The sequence below is a fragment of the Rhinatrema bivittatum genome, chromosome 3 (assembly GCF_901001135.1).
Source record: "Rhinatrema bivittatum chromosome 3, aRhiBiv1.1, whole genome shotgun sequence".
Classification (NCBI taxonomy): domain Eukaryota; kingdom Metazoa; phylum Chordata; class Amphibia; order Gymnophiona; family Rhinatrematidae; genus Rhinatrema; species Rhinatrema bivittatum.
The window spans coordinates 293,274,534-293,296,923 of record NC_042617.1 but is presented as its reverse complement, the minus strand read 5'-3'; the positions used below and the strand labels follow the sequence as shown (position 1 = coordinate 293,296,923).

Here is a 22,390-nt window from a genome sequence, read left to right as displayed (position 1 = left end):
ATAATCTGTATTTTTATGATCCATACCAGCCCTATGCTGCACTTTAAAGTCAAACACTTATATGGCCAAATATTACTAGGTCAGCCTTGCATTTATGTCCCTCATACTATTTAACCTCTTCAGTGGGGCATGGTCTGTAACTAGCGTGAATGGCCTCCCTAGCAGATCATAGCTCAGCGATTCAGTGGCCCATTTAATAGCCATTCTTCCTCTATGGTTGCATACGCCCATTCGTATTTAAAAAGTTTATGACTTTAGATATAGCACTGGGTGTTCCTCATTATCCACCACCTGAGACAAGACTGTCCCTAGCCCTATTTCTGAAGCATCTGTTTGCAGCAGGAAAGGTTTTTTAAAATCTATACTATACAATATAGGTGCTTGACATAATGTTTCCTTGAGGCAGTTAAATGTGATTTCACATGGAGGCTCCTACTGTAGCTCCTTCTGTAGCAAATTGGTTAAGGGAGCATTTAAATCCGCAAACCGGGGAATGAACTTGCAGTAATAACATACTAGCCCCGGGTTTTTTTGTTCTTGGTGTAGGGCATCCTGTGCTGGCTTGCACCTTTTGGATAAGTGGCTTCACAACCCCATTTCCCACCACATGACCCACGTCTTGGGCTTCTCACTGGCCTAATGTAAATTTCTTTGGGTTGGCGGTTAACATGGCTTGCCTCAGGGAGTACAAAACAGCAATTAGCTGTTTCAAGAGCTCCTCCCAAGTTTGTGAAAATATAACTTCTTCCAAATACGCAGTAGCCTGCTCCCGGTGGAGCCACAGGACAACGTTCATAAGGCGTTGAAACACTGGGGGAGCCCCATGAAGGCCAAATGGGAGGACTTTAAATTGATATAGTCTCTAAGAAGTTATAAAGACTGCCTTTTCCCTAGATGACTTTTCTAGCAGAATTTGCCAGCATCCCTTTATTAAGTCTAAAGTGGAGAGCTTCTTGGCCCCTCCCAGCTATTCTATAAGATCATCGATCCAAGGCATGGGATATGCATTAACCTAGCCTGATATCTATATAAAATCGTTTGGAGTCATCTGCCTTTGGCTCTAGCACTACCGGAGTAGCCCATTCACTTCTTGACTCCTTAATCACTCAGGGGTAGATTTTAAAAGAAGCACATGAGGCGTACATGTGCACGCACTACCCAGCGCACTCACATGTACGCTCAATTCTATAACATGCATGGGCAGGCACGCACTTATTATAAAATCGGGGGTCGGCGCACGCAAGGGGGTGCACAATTGTGCACCTTGCGTGCGCCGAGCCACTCTGCCTTCCCCCGTTCCCTATCCCCCACCTCACCTTCTCTTCCCCTACCTCCCCCGCTCTTTCCCCCCTACCTTTTCCTTTTTTTTAATGTCCAAACTTACTTCAGCCCTGGGGCTAAAGTAAGTTGCGCGTGATCCCCGGCACAGCGGCAAATATGGCCACTGTGCCGGGAGCCTGACCCCGTCCCTGGACTGCCCCTCCCCACCCCTTTTTGCAAGCTCCGGGACTTACACGCGTCCCGGGGCTTTATGTGCGTCGCCGGGCCTTTTTAAAATAGGCCCGGCGCGTAAACCTTTTAAAATCCGGCCCTCAGAGTAAGCATTTCCTCAATTTGGTCCCGTATCTCCTGCCTCTTGGCCTTGGGAATTCTATATGGTTTCTCCTGGCATGATAAAAATCTTATGCTGGACCAATCTAGTCTGCCCTGGTAGGGGAGAGAATACGTCCCCAGCCTCTTTGACCAACTGCATAACTCACTCTGCTGCCTTTCGGTTAAGCTGGGAGGGGCAATCATCCCTTCCCCGAGGTCCTGGAGAACCCCTGTCTCGGGACCTAATTCTTCCTCTCCTCCCCATGGGTGACTAGCAGGACCTCTCTCATCTTCCAAGGTTTCAGCACATTTCCATGATAAACCTGGGGCCTCATCCCCGATCCTACAACACTTCATAATTTATCTGGCCCAAACACCTCCTTATTTCAAAGGGCCCCTTCCACTTTTAATTTAATTGGTGAGCCGGGCACCAGTAGCAAAACTTTCTCTTCAGGCTAGAATTCCCTTTCCCTAGCCCCTGTGTCATAATATGTTTTCTGCTTTACTTGTGCATGCAGCAGATTAGTCTGAGACAAATGTGATAGATGCTGTAAACCAGTGGTCCCCAGCCCTGTCCTGGGGGCCCACCAGCCAGTCGGGTTTTCAGGATATCCACAATGAATATGCATGAGTGAAAATTTGCATGCTATGGAGGCAGTGCGTGCACATTTTCTCTCATGCATATTCATTGTGGATATCCTGAAAACCCGACTGGCTGGTGGGCCCCCAGGACAGGGTTGGGGACCACTGCTGTAAACGGTCCCTTAAGTTACTCACATAGCTGACCGCATTTCTTCTTCCACCTTCCCGCATCTCCTTTACCACATCCAGTATGCCCCGGGTTGTCTCCCGTACAGCAATTCAAAAGGTGAAAATCCAGTCGAAGCTTGGGGTACCTCCCGAATTGCAAAAAGCAATAGTGATATTAACTGATCCCAGCTTCCCCCATCTCATTGTATACACCTCCTCAGCTTGGCCTTTAGGGTTTGATTAAATCTTTCAACCAGGCCATCTGTTTGGGGGTGGTACGCAGAAGTTTTTAAGATGTTTCAGCCCAAACTGGGACCAAACTTGCTCCAACAACTTTGACGTAAAGTTGAGACCCCAATCTGTTAAGATCTCCCGCGGAAATCCTACTTGACAAAAGATTGTAATTATTTTGGTCGCAATTATTTGTGCTGAGGTGGAGCATAAGGGTATTGCCCATGGGAATCAGGTGACATAATCAAGCATTACCAAAATATACTGGTGTACCCTTCTCCAGGGACCCAATTCTGTTCACAGACATTCGCCTACAAGGATCCATAACTAAGGCTAGTGGGACCAAGGGTCCACTTGGGGGCATTTTTGTGGAGACTTTCTGGCACTCTGGGCATGACATGCAGATTTCCTGCACTGCATGATGGATTCCAGGGCAGAAAAACTGGGCCAGCAAGCGGTTGAGGGTATTCTCTCTCACTAAGTGTCCTGCAAGGGGATGGGAACTGGGTCAACGTTAACATTCCCCTCTGGAAGATTTTTGGAACCAATAACCACTTCTGTACCATCTGCCCTCTCCAGTCCCCCTTGTATTCGGTATAACAAACCCTTGTTCAATTCAAAGTAAGGCTACTATGGTAAAGCAGATTTACTGTCTTTTCCCTTAGTTTTAACAGCTTCTTCTTCTAAAATTCTGCTCAGCACTCGGTCTTTCTTGTTCCTCTTGGAACCAAGGAAATCTTTCGAGCATTTCATCCCCTAATTCTCCAAGTCCTGCCAGGATACCTGCTATCTCCCCTTCAATGGACCCACCATCTTTTCCTTTCTACACTGTACCTTAGGTTTCCAAGTTTTCTCTGGCTCCTCGACCACATCAGACCCTGAAAATGGAAATACTTGCAGTAGGATATTTCCTTCCCTCTCTGCTTGGGCCCTGGTTGTGACCCATCCTTCCTTAACCTGTAACTGTTCCTCTAACCCTTCCCAGTCTCTCTTCCCATAATGAATGGAAAAGGCAGTTTTTCTGCTATTGCTACCCATCGTGAGGATTGTCAGTCTCCCTCAAACCATATTTATTTTATAGCTGGGGTTAGGACTGTATGTCCCCATTGCACCTTCACCCACCTCTTATACTGTCCCCCTCCCTCCATGTCTCTCCATACTTTCAAATTCCTTGTGAGGGGCTTAAACATGAGGGACTGGTTGCTCCCTGTGTCCACTATGGCTTTTATTTTCTGGCCTTTTATTTTGACCATTAGGGCACATGCATTCTCCATCTCGTATTTCCTCCGTTCCGTCATAAGAACAGTTCGTATGGGGGCAATTCCTTTTGAAATGTCCCTCCTCTTCATATGAAAAGTACTGTTCTTCCCCTTTTTTCTATACTGCAGATCTCCCTTCCCATAGAAGAGAATATTTCCTCCCCTTCTTATCCCAGGTCCTATGGATATCTGGTTTCCTACCCAACTCCAGTGCTCTTTTGCCGGGGGTTGCCTCCCAATCTCTTTCACTCTACCCCCTTCTTCATCACATGCTTCCTTCCCTTCCTCCTTAGTTTCCATGTACCTCTCACTGAAAATAACAGTTTCCCTTAAACTGATGGGCCCCTGTCAGCCCAGCCATGTCTGCATTTTCCCAGGCCTATAGCTTCCAGTATGTCCTGCTTCAGCCTCTGCTTTGGCTCTGTCCACGTATATACCAGGTCTCATAGCCACTGGACTACAGCCTAGGGTCTTTCCCCTTTTCCAAATTTCAGCCCCCCTAAAACTCTGCCTGTAAAATTCTGCTGACAGACCCAAACGGTCCTCTATAGTCTCTTTCATACTCTTGGGCTTCTCCCTTTCCTGAAGCACACTAGACAGCTTGAGAATCTCCGGCTAGGTAGGGCGCTAACCTTACTGCCCACCGTTCCTGTGGCCACCCCCGCTATTTCTGCCTCCAGCTTAAGACATGACCAGGAAAGCCTTGGGGTCATCCCCATCCATCTTTTTGCTTTGCTTAACATCGAGCTGCTCTGCTCCCACCTGTTTCCTCAGTCCTAGACAGTTCTGCAATGTACCACTCACGGTGAAGCCTCTGTTGCTTCTGCTGTTCAGTCGGGGCTCTGGTTTCCTTGATGTGTTCCTCGATTAGGGATATCAGCGGTGGTTGCTGTTGGGTCATCTGGTGTGTAGTCTTCTGTTTTTTCTGGATCTGGTCCACCCTCCATTTTAGCATGCTTTCTGACGCTATCCTGGACCTTTGAAAGAAACAGAGAAGAGAAAAACCCAAGTACAGCTATGCCAGGTCCTGTTTTCCCAGAAACCTCTTGCTGCAGTTTTTTTTCTCTTTTATTGTTTTTTTTAAAACTGTTCAGCTGGTATTCCATGGTGCCCTTAGCTTAGGGCATTTATTTTCATGCCTTATTTTACTGAGACTCCTGCCACTGGTTGTCCCCTAATATCCAACAGTGAGTAAGACTCACTCCTCATTTCTAGAAATCCGTGCAGTCCTTGTCTCTGGTTTCCTCTGAGGCATCAAGCTTCTGTGATCCCATCTATAACACCACATGTTGCAGGTCCTTTCCACCGGCCACTCTCCCACTCGCAGTCCATTTGAAATTCTCTGGTTACATGAGAAACTGAACCACTGACTAAGCCTCTGGAGGTGCTTTTCAACAGTCCACTGCCCGACTCCTCCTTGCAACTTCCCCCGGGAGGCTTCCCAGGTCAGGTATTCTGGTCTCTGTTACCTGTTCTTGCCCTGTTCCTTCCAGGGTGTCACAGCTATGGGTTCAGACCCTCTCACCCATTAGTGACCTGTGCTTAAACAAAAGTCCCAGGCTGTCCCGGTACTTTAAAGTCTCTGTAGCTTTACTTTACCCTGTTCCTTCTGGGGTGTTGCAGCTGCAGGTTCCGATCCTCTCACCCAGATGGTGAACTAGTTTAAACAACAAAGTCCCAGGCTTTCCTGGTAGTTTAAAGTCTCTAAAGCTTTACTTTTTTTTTTTTTTTATTTATAATATATATGCTTTATTAAACATAGCATTAAGTACAACATAGAGGAATTTCTTCAATAACATCACTGTAATGCCCTTGGAGCGGTCTAAGACAGGAGAAGGTCGGAGAACAGACCAGGCTGGAGTATGTTCTGCTTTTCAATAGTTTAATTACAACAAGTCCAGCAAGACAGAATAAAAAATGGCTGCTTACCTCAGCAGACTGACAATACAAGAACAGTTTTCAAAAAGGGCAAAGCACTCCATTACAGCTTCCTTCTTCTCCCTGGGGCCTCTCTCCTCTCTCAGGGCCTAACCTTTTTAACCCCTGGCTCAGGGAAAGCCCCACCCGAGAATCCCTTTCCTGTCTGTCTTAAGGTGGACAGGGCCAGATAGCTGGAGCCGGTCCCTTAAGGGAGTCTGAGACTCTGTCAGGTACTCTATCACATTCCCTCCCCCTCAACTCAAGCTCTCCCTTGTACAGGCGCCTGCCTGAACAAGGGAGATTTTTCCTCTCCCAAGGGAGTATCCCAAATATTGTACTTCTTGACCCCCTAATTTACATTTCTTGGGGTTGGCTGTCAATCCAGCCTTTCGTAAACTTGTAAGTACGGCCTGTAATTGCCTTAAGTGTGTCTCCCAGTCTCCACTATAAATGACAATGTCATTAAGATAGGTCACTGCATAACCCTGATGTGGACTTAGTAAGCAGTCTACCAAGCGCTGTAAGATAGCTGGAGCTCCATGGAATCCGAACGGCAAGACCGTAAACTGGTGTCTATCCGGGATTGAAAAAGCCATCTTCTCCTTCGCAGCTGGTGCCAGGGGAACTTGCCAGTATCCCTTTGTCAAATCAAGCAAGGAGATGAACTAGGCAGTTCCCAAGTGTTCAATGTGTTTATCCACACGAGGCATCAGGTATGCGTCCAGCTTCGAAGCCTCATTGACCTTCTGGAAGTCAATACAGAACCAGATACTACCATCCGGTTTAGGTACCATTACAATAGGCGAGGACCAATCGCTATGGGATTCCTCTATTACCCCAAGTCGAAGCATTTCTTTCATTTCAGCATCTACCCCCTGCCTCCTAGCTTCAGGAATCTGGTAGGGCCGTTGTTTAACTATTACTCCTGGAGTTGTAATAATGTCATGACAAGCTAAGTGAGTCCTCCCGGGCATAGTCGAGAAGACATCGTTATTCCGAGTCACTAGGTTATCCAGGTCCACTTTCTGTTTTGTGGAGAGTTGGTCCCCATATGGAATCTCCTGGGGCTCGGAAGTTTGTAAAACATCTGGACCAAAGTCGTCTTCTTGGACCAGATTGCAAGTCTGAGCAACCCATTTTTTTAAATAGATTCACGTAAAGGATCTGGGCCTTCTTCAGTTTGTCAAGTTGGGCCACTTTATAATCCATCAGGCCCATCTTCTCCAGTACCTCATACAGACCTTGCCAACGGGACAGCAATTTACTTTCCGAAGTCGTTAGTAACACTAGGACGCGGTCTCCTGGCTGGAAGACCCAAGGAACAGCGGCCTGGTTATATTGCCGAGCTTGGGTAGCCTGGGCCTTTTCCAGGCATAGTTGGGCAGCTTCCCCTGCCTTCCCCAGTCATTCCTTCATCTGGATCACATAGTCGGCCAGATTCCGACCAGAGTTGGGTTCCTCCTCCCAGATCTCTCATACTACATCCAGGATTCCCATTGGTCTTCTACCATACAATAATTCGAACAGGGAAAACCCGGTCGAACTTTGAGGGACTTCCCAAATGGCAAACAATACATATGGCAAGAGTAAATCCTAATTCTTGTCATCTTCCGCGATGAACTTCCTCAATACCTGCTTGAGAGTTTTGTTAAAACGCTCCACGAGTCCATCAGTTTGTGGATGGTAAACTGATGTTCGCAAGGTTTTTACCTGCAATAATGCACAAACTTGCTTCATCACTTTAGAAACAAATGGGGTTCCTTGGTCAGTTAATATCTCTTTGGGTAACCCGACCCGGGAAATCACCTCCACCAAGGCCATGGCTATTGTTTGAGTCTTCATATCTCATTGGGGAATAGCTTCTAGATACCTGGTTGCATAATCGAGAATGACTAGGTTATATTTATTTCCGCGGCTCGACCTTTCTAAGGGGCCTACCAAATCCATAGCGACTCTCTCAAAAGGTGTCTCTATAATTGGCATGGGCACTAGGGGAGCTACATGCGTTGCTTTTGTCTGGTCAGCTGACAGGTAGGGCAGGACTGACAGTAGTCCTGAACGTGTCGATACAAGCCAGGCCAATAGAACTGGGCTAGAATCTTTTCTCGTGTTTTCTCTTCCCCTAGGTGGCCCCCAAAAAGATGACTATGGGCGAGCTGTAACACTTGCTGATGATACTGTTGGGGAACCAAAAGCTGCTCAACCTTTTCACCCTCCAGATTCCCCTTTGCTACTCTGTATACTAGATTTTTCTTGAGTACAAAAAAGGGGGGGCTAGCTTTTGACCCTCCACCCCAGAGACTAATTCCCCATCTATCATCTGTATATTCTCCCGGGCCCCTTTTAGTGTCCCATCTTCTTGTTGGGCCCACCTAAAATTCTTGGGGTTTCCCTCGCCTGTCCAGTCTGAAGGAATCTCTATGGTTCGGGGAGACCCCTCCAACTCCACGACTGCCTCTAAACCTTGGGAATAATTATACTTTTCTATCCTACGTTGTCTACGAGGCTTGGGTGTCTTAGGATTATTAGTATACAAGTCCGGGTCTTCTAACTGAAAGACCTCCGGAAATTGTCTCTTCCTTGCTGAAGTCATCTGGGCCCCTCATGAGCCGAGTCCAAAGGGTTCCAAAGTCTGGATAATCTTGTCCCAGTATCACAGGATGTGGTATCCAGGGGGGCACTCCCACTTCTACTGTAGCTTGTTCTACAGGAGTCTTCAACAGAACCTGACTGGTCAGGTATTGTCTCTGGTCTCCATGTATACAAGTGAGGGTCACTGTCTGTTCAGAATCAATCTGTGTTCTTTTGACCAATTCCCTCCGAATGAGTGTTTTTACACTTCCCGAATCTACTAGGGCTTGGGTCGGTTCGCCATCTAGTTCCACTGGAACCATGAAGGTTGTAAACCCCGAGCGGAGAATGTCCACAAACAAGCAAGAGTGAGGGGCCACCAAATTAACATCCATCAACTCATCCTTCACTCGATAACAGTCACGAGCAAAGTGCCCCCTCTCTCCACAATTGAAACAGGTCCCTTTGGGCATCACTGCTTCAGGGTTTTTACTCCTTCCACCCTCAGGCTCCTCTAATGCATTGTCAGGATCTCGTGGGGTAGGGAGACTCTCCACTTCTCGGCCGCTGTAGTGGCTTAGGGCTCTGCCCCTCGATTCTCTCCTTCCTTTCTCCAAGCCTTTTATTCGGGAATTCTTCTCTGCTGAAGTAAGCCCACGGCCTGTGTCTGCAGCATCCAAATAACACTCTACTAGGGAAACCACATCCTTCAGGGTCACCGCTGTCTGTCTCCTCACCCATTCACGCATTCGGAAGGGGAGAACATCCACAAACTGTTCGGCCAGGACAGTCTCTGCAACTTCAACACCCCTTTTATTATCAGGTTCTATCAACTGCCAGCACCAGTCTTTTAAATTCTGAGCCAGAACTCGGGGCCTCTCTCCTGGTGTAAAGGTTAAGCCCCGGAAACTTTTCCGATAAGTCTCCTTCGACAGTCCCAGTCTATCGAGTATGGCAGCCTTGACCTCCTGATAATCTTGGGCTTGCTGGTTGTCAAGGGCCCGGTATGCGACCTGGGCCTCCCCGGTTAAATGTGGAGCCACTCTCATGGCCCACTGGGACCTAGGCCAGGCCATGGCCTCCGCTACCCTCTCAAAGGTGACCAGGAATGCTTCCAGGTCATCTTTGTCAGCCGGATTTCCAGTTCCGTGCCAGTGTGTACCCCAGCGGTCCCTAGTGCTAGTGTCCTTTGTAGTAATTGGCCATTAAGCTGTGCTTGGGCTTCTAGCTGTTGCTGCAATTGGTGCTGTAGCTGCTGGTGCTGTGCATACTGGGTCTGAACAGCTGCCCGAAGCTGTTGCTGTCCCTCCACCAGGGCTTGCAGTAGCTGCTCCATTTCTCAGGGAGGATCCTGCAGAGGCTATTCTGAACTCTGCCCCTTCAAGACCGGAAACCTTTCGCCTTCTTTCAAGAAAAATAACCAAAAGAAAAGCCTGCTTCACCAGCTCTAACTCACTTCTTCTGTTCCCTCCCTCCGGCGGAGCTTCTCTCCTTAGCTGGTACCAATCAAACAACAAACAAAACAAAAAAAACCTCTGCAGCCAGGCCCCCACCCATATATTTTTTTTTTTTCCTAATGTGGGTCCCTGTCTGTGCAGACGCTTAGAACAGGTAATCCCGCTTCTGCCACCATATGTAATGCCCTTGGAGCGGTCTAAGACAGGAGAAGGTCGGAGAACAGACCAGGCTGGAGTCTGTTCTGCTTTTCAACAGTTTAATTAAAACAAGTCCAGCAAGACAGAATAAAAAATGGCTGCTTACCTCAGCAGACTGGCAATGCAAGATCAGTTTTCAAAAAGGGCAAAGCACTCCATTACAGCTTCCTTCTTCTCCCTGGGGCCTCTCTCCTCTCTCAGGGCCTAACCTTTTTAACCCCTGGCTCAGGGAAACACCCCACCTGAGAATCCCTTTCCTGTCTGTCTTAAGGTGGACTGGGCCAGATAGCTGGAGCTGGTCCCTTAAGGGAGTCTGAGGCTTTCTGTCAGGTACTCTATCACAATCATGCATAACATTCCAGTGTAAATACATACCAAGTTTACATATGTCTGGTAACCATAAGGCATATGTTATACTAAGTTAATAATGCTTTACTTTATCAAACCACATCAGTCTCAAATTCATACAATAAGAAAGCAACTCTGCCTTAATCCTCCTACACACTGCTCACAGTTGCTTCCTGTATAGCCTAAGCTTGGCTGCTGTCTGTGGGCCTGGTTCTTAGGGAATGTAGTCCGCACCTGGGGTTTGTGCTTCCCCTTTCACTCTGGCTGCAATAATATCCACCTCACAGCAGTGTTCACTTAAAGCTCCTGATCTCTGCAGCAGACTCCATGAATGTATCCTCTTCCTGAGGGGGGGTCTCCACCACTCGTCTCCCAAGTCCATTGGCTCTGGCTTATCCTTCGGGCTGCTCCATCTCCTCTGTCTCTTCATCTGGTTCTAGTAGAGCACCTTCCTGTTCCAGCCTCGCCCCTCTTTCAGACAAGCTCTCACCCTTCTCCCACCACGCCCGAGCTCTCTCGTCCTCTTGACAGGGCAAAGCCTGGGAAGTTCCTCCCCCTCTGGGTGAGTCTGCCTCCTATTCTGATTAATTTTACCTACTGGATCTCCTTTTCAGAGTTTCCTTACAGCCCACCTTCTTGTATTCATCGGGGGAATAGAATGCCCGTCACAATATAGAAGAGGAATGTGCAAGTCAATGAGAAAAAAACGGACATTTTTAATGTCTGATTGGATCAGGATGAGAAGTCTAGGGAGAGGCCTTGCAGAGGAAGGATAAAAATTAGAAAATGGAAACAACCCTAAATACATTCTAATTTAAATTAGTTGATTGTCTGATATATGCACCCAAACATTGTCCTAAACTAGGAGCAGTGAGCTCCAGTCCTCAAGTGCTACAAACAGGTCTGACTTTCAGGATAACCAAATTATGGAAGCCTGGTGGCTCAGGTGCCATGCAGAAGGTCCCCAGTTCTCTTCCTGAATTGGGTCTTCCACTCCCCGGATCAACCAGAACTGGGAATGCTGTGGAGGCAGCGTTCAAACCCTGGGGGAAGGGGGAGTTATCGTCAGTGCTTAAAGGTGATACTTAATGGCCAAGTCTAAACTTGTGCTTGCAGGATTCCAGAGGGAGCCTTAGTGCATGGACAGTCACTCCAGTGAGCTGCTTAGATGTGTTGGGGGGGTGATATAAAAAAGGAAAAAAAAAAGCCTTGCGTAATTGCAAATTAAAGCTTTAGATGCCATATCCCAGCTTTTGCTTCGATTGAGCTGGAGGTACAAATGTGCAGGAGAAAACAGCAGGGTAAAAAAAATTAAGCAAATTAACCTGGTTCTCATGCATAGCAATTTTGGAAAACATAATTCGCATCCCTGTTCTAAATCCTCAAGAAGGACCTTGGGTGCTGAAAGTGACTGGTGATATCTTTAAACTTTTCAATACAGGAGTCACATTATTTTTTAAATAACAAGGTTCATAGGTAACTGTTTATCCACAGATTGATGCCATTTACTACTGGGAAGCTAAGGATCATCCGCTCCAGGGGTAAATTGTTCCAGAGATATTGCTTCAACAAAAAAAAAAAAAAAAAACCCTAAAAAAATTCCAGGAATTCAGCCATCAGAGAGTTAATCTCCATTGAAACAGATGGAAGTCAGGAAATTGTTAAGAGTAGCAACATATAGAAATGTGTCACTTTTTTGGTAAAGCAAGGGAAAAGGGGAACTTTCTCCTGCAGGGCAAAACTGAGGACTTTTCTAGGGACACTGGGAACTATGTAGCAGTATAGACCATTACAAAGAAACTCATCCATTTCAGATCAGTTAGCACCATACTGGCGATGAGTTGGACACAGTCGAGTTTAAAAGGCAGTTGTACCCTTATATCTGGGCAGACTCCTAACCAAGTTAATATTTTTTAAATATTCAAAGTATTTAAATTCAAATATTTAATTTGAATTTAAATACTTTTAAATTCAAAGTATTTAAATTCAAAGATGAAGTGCCCCTTGAAGAACATGCTTGGCTGTACCCCGTTGAAGGTTTATGGAGCTATGGGTTCAATCATAAGCATCCAGTAAGCTTAGGAGTGATCCACTGGATAAGAGGCTTTTATTCTGTCTAGCCACAATGTTATTGTGCATTATTCTCCTCCATAGGTTTGTTCTTGTCTGATATCATTGAGAAATACTTTGTATCACCCACGCTGTTTCGAGTCATTCGCCTGGCCCGCATCGGTCGTGTCCTGCGTCTTATCAAGGGAGCCAAAGGAATCCGCACCCTGCTTTTTGCCTTAATGATGTCCTTGCCTGCCTTATTCAACATTGGCCTGCTACTCTTCCTGGTCATGTTTATCTTTTCCATCTTTGGGATGTCCAACTTCGCCTACGTGAAGAAGCAGACTGGGATTGATGACATGTTCAACTTCGAGACCTTTGGCAACAGTATGATCTGTCTGTTTCAGATCACCACATCAGCCGGTTGGGATGGGCTCCTGCTGCCCATTCTGAACCGGCCACCAGACTGTGACTTGAAGAAGGAGAACCCAGGGAGCTTTGTGAAGGGCGATTGTGGCAACCCTTCAGTGGGCATCTTCTTCTTTGTCAGCTACATCATCATCTCCTTCCTAATTGTGGTAAACATGTACATAGCCATCATCCTGGAGAACTTCAGTGTGGCCACGGAGGAGAGCGCTGAACCGCTCAGTGAGGATGACTTTGAGACGTTCTATGAGATCTGGGAGAAGTTTGACCCAGATGCCACCCAGTTCATTGAGTACTGCAAGCTCTCAGACTTTGCAAATGCACTGGAGCACCCACTCCGAGTCCCCAAGCCCAACACCATTGAACTCATTGCCATGGACCTGCCCATGGTGAGTGGTGGTCGCATCCATTGCTTGGACATCCTCTTTGCCTTCACCAAGCGTGTCTTGGGTGAGAGCGGGGAGCTGGACATGCTTCGCCAGCAGATGGAGGAGAGATTTGTGGCATCTAACCCTTCCAAAGTGTCCTACGAACCCATTACCACCACCCTGCGACGCAAGCAGGAGGAGGTCTCAGCCATCATCATCCAGCGGGCGTACAGACGCTATCTGGCTGAGCGGGGCTTCGTGTACAGGCAGCCCAACAAGCTGGAAAATGGAGGTGCCAACCAAGACAAAAAGGAAGGCACCCCCTCCACTGCCTCTCTGCCTTCTTATGACAGTGTAACCAAGCCTGACCTGGAGAAGCAGGAGAGGGCCAGGAAGCCCAGAGATGTCAGGGAATCCAAGTGTTAAAAACTGGAACAAACTGTGTACACAGGCTGAACAAGATTGTTTACAGACTTCACATGGATGTCAGCGCAGAAGTGCTGCGGAGACAGTTACAGCAGAAAATCTATACCAAACATAGCTTACTGTGTGACATTGTTGCATCCAATGCAGTGCCCTATCACCTGTTTGTAAAGGACTGTAAAGGAGCCCCCAATGATAAACAATGAATTTTTATATTAATTTAGGTTTTTGGGGGGTGAGGTAAATTTTTTTGGGGGGGGGGGGGGGAGTTTGGGGGGAAAAGGGCAGGTGGATACTGCATGTGCCACATCAGTCAATGCAATTTAGGGGGAAAAAAAACTATGGCTGCTAGGATCAGTATATATTTTCAAAGCTTCCCAGTGGACTTTACTTTCTTCTTGTTGTTGATTCCTGAAATGAAACAGAAAATACCAATTTAAGGGTTGGTTTGTTCGTGCAAAACTGTGTTCGCATTGTTATATTAGTTAAATGGCAAAAAAAAGACCCTGAAAGAAAAAAAAAAACCAATAGCTTAACATTTAGCCCATGTCACTTGTCATAGTTTATTTGGTTATATATTTGCATAGGATTTTTCTACAAACACATGATGTAGGAAAACAGGAGAAATCAGAAAACTATTATTATAATTTTTTTTTTATTTTTTTTTTGGGCTGAAGGGGAGCGGGAGTGGGACTTGCTCAGGCCGATTTACAAAAATAAAAAAAATAAAAAAAAAAACAAAAAAAAAACAGAAAAAAAGTTTTGCTCGTTCAATGCATAGAAATAATTTGCATGTTGGCATGCTCTGATCAGGAACCATGCATGAAGAATCATAGCCAACAAGGCACTAATACTCCGGCCCACAGCCCCAGACAAGCCAGTCTGTGGCGCTCCACTGAATTACTGTCCACTGTATTTGGAGACCAAAAATTTCAAATCCTAAATTATGACCCATATAGTTCCTGAGTAGCTAACTCAGTTTCTAACTCTTTCGTACACTTTCCCTTTATGGAGTTGGGCAGGACAGTACAAAGATAAGTATATACTTAACAGGTACTTTACATCCAGCTGTTGCACATGTAGCAAAAATAAGACATGCTGCTTTGGATCTTCTTACAGGAGATGATAAATTCAAGAATACCTAATCTGTGGTATGATGTCACTGAGAAACCAAACCCCAAGACTTAGTATGGGTTCACTTGCATCTCTGTGCTACTTCTTGTTCACCATCACTCTGCAAAGGGATCATTATGTGGGGCATTTGTGAGAGCACTTGGGATGTTGTGGTTAGTGTGCCGGGGCAAAGAGAGTCACCGCTTTAACTTGGGCCATATTCATGGTTGGCAAGTGTGCCTTTTTTTTTCCTCCTCTTATTCCCCTCCTCACCTTTTTCTGAGATTCTTGAGGGCTAACCGCATTCTGTTCTTTCTTCTGCATCAGTTTGGAGATGGGGAGGAGCCAAGTGGACACGGTTCTTATTGCTTCCCTCTGGAGCGTGAGAAAGAAAGGGTGTGACCTAGCAGCTCCACTAGGCAGACTTTTGTGCCCTGTGTGGACACAACAGCACTTGAGTAGGAGCCAGCCTGCCCTAGCATCTCTCAGCAGTGTAGGAATAATATTTCTGAAAGATCCACCTGGGGGATGCACTTATCAAATCTACGTATCCAAAATGATGAGGCCCTTGTTTCCCCAGAATAATGCAAATCTGGCAGTGGACATGACACACCTGAGTCTAATAAGCAAAAGCTGTCTAAGGGATCTCTGCATATCCAGGGCCACTTACGTGCAGCGATGCTTATAAACAGCATGGTTGCTCTCAGCAGGGCAGCTTCTCAGGGATTAATATTAGGTCAACTTTTCAAGGGTTGCATTTGTAAACATTTGAAAACTATACCAGAAGAATAATTTTAAAGTTAGGATGAACCTGATAAAACAGCAAACTAAATGCCCCAAGCCAAGTTAAATTATTAGAGCATCAAAGGAAAGATTGCTGAAGCTCATCACTCCCTATTATGTACTGCACTGAAGGATACTGTTATCTGAATTTTTTTTCTGTTTATACCTGGTTTTTTTTTTGTAAGAGGTTTGCTGAGCAAATCCAAAATTGTTTGTAGTGTTGTTTCCAGAATTTAGTAAACATAAAAAGCAAACAAATCTCAGAAATGAAATGGTTTGTAGCTGACCGTGCTGCTAGCAAGTCTTTAAAACAGGACTTTAAGTTTGATGGCAGATAAAGACCTCCAGGGCCATTAGGAGTCTGCCCATTCTCCTTTCCCGCTGCAATACCGCAGACCCAGCCTGATCCTGGGGCTTCACCATCTCTTCTGCACCGCTACGGATCCTCTCTGCTTGTCCCAACCCTTCTAGAATTTTGACCCTGGTTTTTTCCCTGTTGTCTCCACTGGGAGGCTGTTCCTTGCTTCTGTGTGTGTACGTGTGTGTGTGTTTGTGTGTATACACATTTACACAAACACACACACACACCCACATATCTATCTATATAGATATATAGATAGATAATTACATATATACACAAACACATGTATATGTAATGTGTATGTGTGTATATACTAAGAAATTTTGGTTATATAATTTTACATCCCAGTTAATGGCCATTTCACGTTAAATCAAAAAATGTCAAGCCCTCTGACCTCTGTGCCAAGTGACAATATCAGTGGAGCTGTTGTACTGTAGCAGGATAAGGAGCCATTTCTACCTTGTTAGACCCTTGTCTCTGCCTTCCAGTTACTGCTAGGATATGCTGTATAAATAATCAAGGTGAGGCGTGACATACATATGTACAGGCTACATTGTAAACAGCACAAAAATGCTGAAAAGTGTTTGAACTTTTTAAGAGAATACTATAAATACTGTAATATATAATTTTATTTTATCAGCATGCTTTTTTTTGTAAATACATTTAAAAAAAAAACACAAGAAAAACAAGAAAACAAACCTACAGATTAAATAGAATGGCTTCTGGCTTATGCCATTGTTTATGTTTGGTTTTTATTTTTAAATTATTCTTATTTATTTTCTACTTTTTAGATGCTTTGAGCCAATGTACATCCCAAGACACAGAGAGAAAAAAAAATAGCTTTATTGCAAATGGTCGTTTAAAAAATTTTGTTTCCTTATTCTAATGTGCAATAAAAGATGACCACTTCTATGCAAGATCTGGGCTAAACGTCCTACTTGTTAGGTTTTCAGCAGGGCTGTTCATCTCTATGTAATGCATAATGATTGGTCCCATGTGTGCTGGTGATGCTCTATTAAAGCCACATGAACAAATGGCTCAGGATCTCTCCATATCTAGTTCAGGCAGCTGATTGAGTGATGGTTCCTGTTCCTCAGGTTTGAGATTCATCTTCCTAAGCATTAAAAAAAAAATCTTTCTGGTTTTTGTTTTGAGTCTTTAGGTGAAATTTTGCTTCAGACACAGTTACTTGATTTTGCAATTCCTCTCTCTCACCCTTCCTTCTCTGTGATCTTTATATGTGTGTGTGTGTCTCTCTATCTCTTAACTATTTGCAGGGGTATGTACTATATCGATCAGCATTTTCTGTCTATTATCTGTCTGTCTGTAAGGGATATCGTCATCTGTCTACCTTAACTGTGTCTATGAGGATATCCTCTATTTCCTGTGCATCTAGAATCCATCTCTCTCTCTCTCTCTGCTATCTAGTTTTTAATTAAAGAAGGGGTTTACAGAATGATTTTGTCACCAGCAGTTTACAGATCGTTCCACTGTACTGAGAACTGCTGAATTACATTTTTGAATGTCTTCCATGTATGGGGATGTAGGAGGAGGGAAGGACCCAAGGGAGGTTGCATATCCCTAATGTAAGAAGAACGTGATGAAGCTGTCAGTCCGAGGAGCAGTAGCAGCAGCTTTAACGTTCCTGCCAACAATGCCTTTTGGAGAGGTCGTTTCCTTTGCCTCATGTATGAAGGTCCCTTAATGCAGTGGCCAGTGTGCAGTCCAGTGCCAACTAAAATCTGTAGCCAAAGGCAAAAAAAAAAAAAAAAAAGTTTTGTGCCTTGGAGATAGAAATGCCAGGAAGCCTTCCTCTAATTGAGAATTTTGTGAGTGGCTCTTTGCAAGACTTTTGTAAATCAAAGCCATGAGAGAAAACTTTAGACACATCATCTCTTTTGCAGACTTATTACATTTTTTTTTTTTTTGCCTTTTTTTTCATCCCCCTGTGGATGTTCATTTTCATTCTGCAAACAAGTGTAGTTAAATAAAAACTCAAAATGGGTGGGGGGGGTGGAAGAATCAGCAGAAAAGGATGGTGGGGGGGGGGAGGGGGAGCTGACCCAGCAGTTCTGTGGTGGTGCTGGGCCCCTACCACACGGGAAGACCTCGGTTTAAGTCCCAAGCCCTGCTTCTGCTCCATGCGCCAGTAGGGGATGGGGAGAGCATCTCAACCAGCGCTCAGTGGCCCGGAGGCAGGATGCCTACGCGTCGGGTGCCAGAAGCTGCCCTCTGTGGGCTTCTGACCAAGGACTGTCACCGAAGGGCGTGGGGAGGGATTTATAAAATGGGCAGGGAAGCCCCCAAATTGTAAATGACGGCGCAAGGCACCAGAGCCCACTTGAGGCTGGATCCGATTGAGCTGGAAGCCCAAAGGAGCAGGAACAAACGTGATGACCCATAAAAAAAAAAAAAAAAAGGATGATGCTGAAAAGTCACACTTAAATTGTTCTATTTTCTTTTTTTTATTATTATTATTATTATTATTATTATTGCAATGGAATATGAACTATGTAAAAGATCCAGTAATGAAGATCAGTGGCGTATTCTTAGGAAGCGCATGGTGGCTGACTGACCTTCCAAGACATTATTACTATAAGCCAAAAGAATAACAAATAAAAAATAAAGTTTACTCTTTTTACTGTAACAAAGTAAAGGAGTCTTCACTGTGTGCTGTCTTGCTGCTTACTTTGACTATTGACTTCTGCGCCTTTTAAAATGTGGGCTAGGGTCTTAGTGAGATGTCACTTAGAAAAAGCAAATCAGGCTTTGGACCTCCGTTCCTGGAAAAGGTTGCTAGATTAGGAGGAAGTATGATGATGACACCATACAGCTGCATAGTCACATGACTGCCTTACAGTGCATACACGTGGGTGCCCTGTGGTGGATACACACATCTAGACGGCCTGTTTTCTCACCTCTCGGTTAGTATAATATCACGTGCATTCTGAGCTTCTCAGGAGAGGCCTAGAACCAGTGGCAGCAAACCAAAACGTCCATTCTGATGGTCATAAGTGTTTTAGCTTTTTTTTTTTTTTTTTTTTTTCAATTTAGAACTCAGAGGTAGGTTTCAAATAGTAATAAATGGTTTTCAAGAATTATGCATTTCTTGTGATTAATCCCCGGGTGAGTAAAAGCTTTTTTTTTTACTTTGCCGTCAACTCCTCCCACCATCAGGGCATTAAATGCTGCATGCAGTACAGCCTTTCTCAGGGTTCCTTACCAGTTGCTTTATAGCAATTGCCCTATTAATTTAGGCTTCAGTTTTTGCACCCTTTAGTATCCTTCTGCTCATTATCATGCAACATAATTAAATCATCCTTCTTTTGATTTATTCAGTTCCTGTTTTCTGTATTTATTTTATCTGCATTTTTATTCTGCCTACATTTATTATGTTTGTTTTCCTTTATACAGGCAAAATATAGGTGGTTTTCTTTTGGTGACTTGGTAACATTGCAGGTGGCAGGACAGCTGGTCAGCTCCCACTTGGTTTCCTGTTCAGGGTATAAGGCAGGGCTTCCCAAACCGGTTCTGTTGACACCCCTAGAGCCAGTCAAGTTTTCAGGATAGCCTGCAGGAGATACATTTGCATACACTGGAGACCTGGTATATGCAAATCATCTCATGCATATTCAAGACCTTTTTTTGCTGCAAAGTGTAGCACCAGCATCTTTTTTCCCCTCTCTGCATCAGCCCCTGGGAAATGACAGGAGCGGAGGGGCTGGATTAGGAAGCAGAGTAGCTCTTCCCCTACTCCAGTCTGTTCTCTGCGGAACACTGGCCAGTAGAGTTGGGGCACCAGCCCCCTGTGCCATGCCCAGGGATAATATGGAACAGCATCAGAAACCTGATAACCGTCCATGCTGTATCCTGTAATTTAAATTTCTGTTAGTAGCACTATTATATAGTTTTTTCTTTTTTTTTTAATTTTTCTTTTTAACCACTTTATGTATTATTTTGGCCACGCACTTAAAATTTTGTCATGACAAAGTGTTGTGAATCTAAATCTAAGAAAAGCAGCAGTGGTGCCTGCCTCTCTTTCAAACTTTCCCCCATTGGTGCTTTCCCTATGCCATGTCGGTGGCAGAAGAGGTACAACAGCTATGCCTGCTACCTGTGGGAAAGAGGATGAGATGGGGGTGGGCATGGAGGATCAACGCTGTAACTGAACTGTGCAGTCCGTTGCAAGGATGGGGTTGCCCTGATTTTCCCTCCCCCTCAAGTTCCAGCACCTTCCTTTCTAGAAAAAAATGCACTGTGCATATTCATTGTGGATATGAGTGGCAAATCCAGAAATGTTTATTGGGGGGGGGGGAGGCATAATGAATTTCAGGGTGGGCAAGCACCAGGTGCCTTTCCTTTCAATCAATGTTGTCCAGCCAGACTGAAGGACAATCTCCTTTTCCGGGGGTTGGCTTTGTGTGTGTGTGTGTCCCCACCCCTGGGGCTACTCCTGGTGGATATCTTGAAAACCTGACTGACTATTGTGCCCTCAGGACAGATTTCAGAAGCCCTGATCTAAAAGTTGTCAGCTGAATTCATTTTTTTGAGACAAGCTGAGCCACTCCTGGTTTTTTACCACATGGCATGCAGGGACTTGTAGTTCTCATCCCTCTAAGAAGAGCAGGACTATAAGTGCATGATTGAAGTGAGGTAGACCTGGACTGGATTAACCTGTCTCAAGGGACTGGAGCCAGCAGATAACTCCTATCAGGGCTAGCAAGCTCTCTTTATAATGGCATATGATACTGAAGAGATGCATCCAATTATTAAATGAGACCTATTTTAATTTGCAGCTCATTTGACATTCTTTCCTATGCTTCCGGGTCCATCATGAGATCAGATGATGGTAACGAGTATATTCAGGTAGTGGGAAGAGGCAGAACTGCAGTGCAGATGCATTAATGCGGGAGGAGTGCCTGAGTCAGCAGTGCTGGGAACCACTAGGCAGCCCTGAGGTTTTGCTCATTTCCCAAGCTAAAAGCACTGTCAGGAAAGGGACATTCCCCAGTCTCATGCCATCTGCTGCTCTGTTTACCTCACAGCCTGTGTCTCTTTCTCTCTCTCTCATTTGCTTTATTTCTTTCTTCCTTTTAATATCACATATAAATGTACGCCGTGCACTTGCATTCATCGAGATAGTACATCAAGATATATAAAATAATGATAAACATAGGAAAAGCAGGCACAAGATCATGACTGGTGGACTTGCTAGACAGATGATCACTAAAAAGTGTGATTTATTAGACACTTTAGTGAAACAAAATTAACAAAGACAAGATTGCTGATAAGTGAAAGGAAATAGTGGACCTTGCCCTGGGGGAGCAGCAGTGAATGCGATGGTTTCAAACCTGGATGCCAGATGCTCCTGTAGCAATTTGCCAGGCTCCATCGTTTCACTTTTTTTTTAATTTTTTTTTTTTTTTTTTTACTTTGGTAGGCAGTGGTTGTAATTTGCTTGCACACTTTAATTTTACAATGGGTGGTGGTTATCTTAAACTACACATGATTACAGCCAAAGTAGAAGATGGTTCTCCTTCCTTAGCTAACCTTCAAATTTATCAACTTTCTTTTCCAGTTGGCAGAAACTGTGGTCACTCTAGTACTTCCGGGGGTTTGCAGCTCCAGTGTCGTTCTCAGTCAGCTGCTGGGCATGGAGCACACTGGCAATCAGCCATTATATATTTCAAGTCCTTCTAGTTCTTGGCATGCAAACGATGAGCTCCGCACTGCCAGGCAGCGCTGGCAAACAAAGCACAGACTCTTGACAAGCCAGATTGCATAAGTTGTTTTTTTTGGGGGGGGGGGGGGGCGGCGGTTACCATTGACTGCAACCTGTCAGACTCTTGGTGCTCATAAACGGGAAGGAGCAACTTGTTGGAGTCTGTGACAACCAGAATGCAATGACAGAAGAATAAAAGTTTCACTTAGCACTAGACACCAAAAGGGGGCTGAATTAGCATACGTTTAAAACTTTGTGAGCAGTAGTTCCAGTCATCAAGGCTTCAGCCCTGGCTGCTGTCCACTCGCATCTTTCATATACATTCATAATTCAGTCATCTTAAAAATAATCTAGCTAACGTGAAGGCTGTGTATATCTCACATTTACTTACAGCATGGATTTAGGAGTAGAATCCCACAGGTATGAGATAAAGAAGTGCTGCTTTGTCCTCTGGCTAAAATTGTGTGAGCGTTCTTGAAGGAGACCTATTTTGGCATCCAGCTCTACTCATGTATTTTAATAATTCAGCTGATTTCCGTTTGATTATTTTATTGTTTAAATAGTAATTTCCAATACAGTGTACATTAAATACAAAGCTCTTCTATGAATGGAACATGTACACTTGTGCTTCAGAGGCATTTCAGGGGAATAAGGGCCTCTGATCTTTTACCTTCTCCAGCCAGGGCGTTCAGAGTAAATGGGGATTATTAACTTGCTTAATAACGTATCACTTGAAATTTTGCTATAGCCAGTCTATTGAAGCCATTAGGTGTTTGCAGTTTTGCTGCTCCTTTGATGGCGGCCAACTTTGCAAA

At 44.9% G+C, this 22,390-nt stretch overlaps 1 protein-coding gene across 1 annotated transcript in view; it reads left to right on the top strand.

The window, feature by feature from the left end:
* The window catches only part of SCN8A (sodium voltage-gated channel alpha subunit 8), a 415,106-nt gene extending 401,315 nt beyond the window's left edge, over window positions 1-13,791 (top strand). Inside the window, exon 26 of the mRNA XM_029594973.1 lies at window positions 12,482-13,791. Within this exon, the coding sequence (XP_029450833.1) occupies window positions 12,482-13,599 (1,118 nt within the window). The 3' untranslated portion in view covers window positions 13,600-13,791. The remainder of the gene's footprint in view (window positions 1-12,481) is intronic.
* The last annotated feature ends 8,599 nt before the right edge of the window (window positions 13,792-22,390 follow it).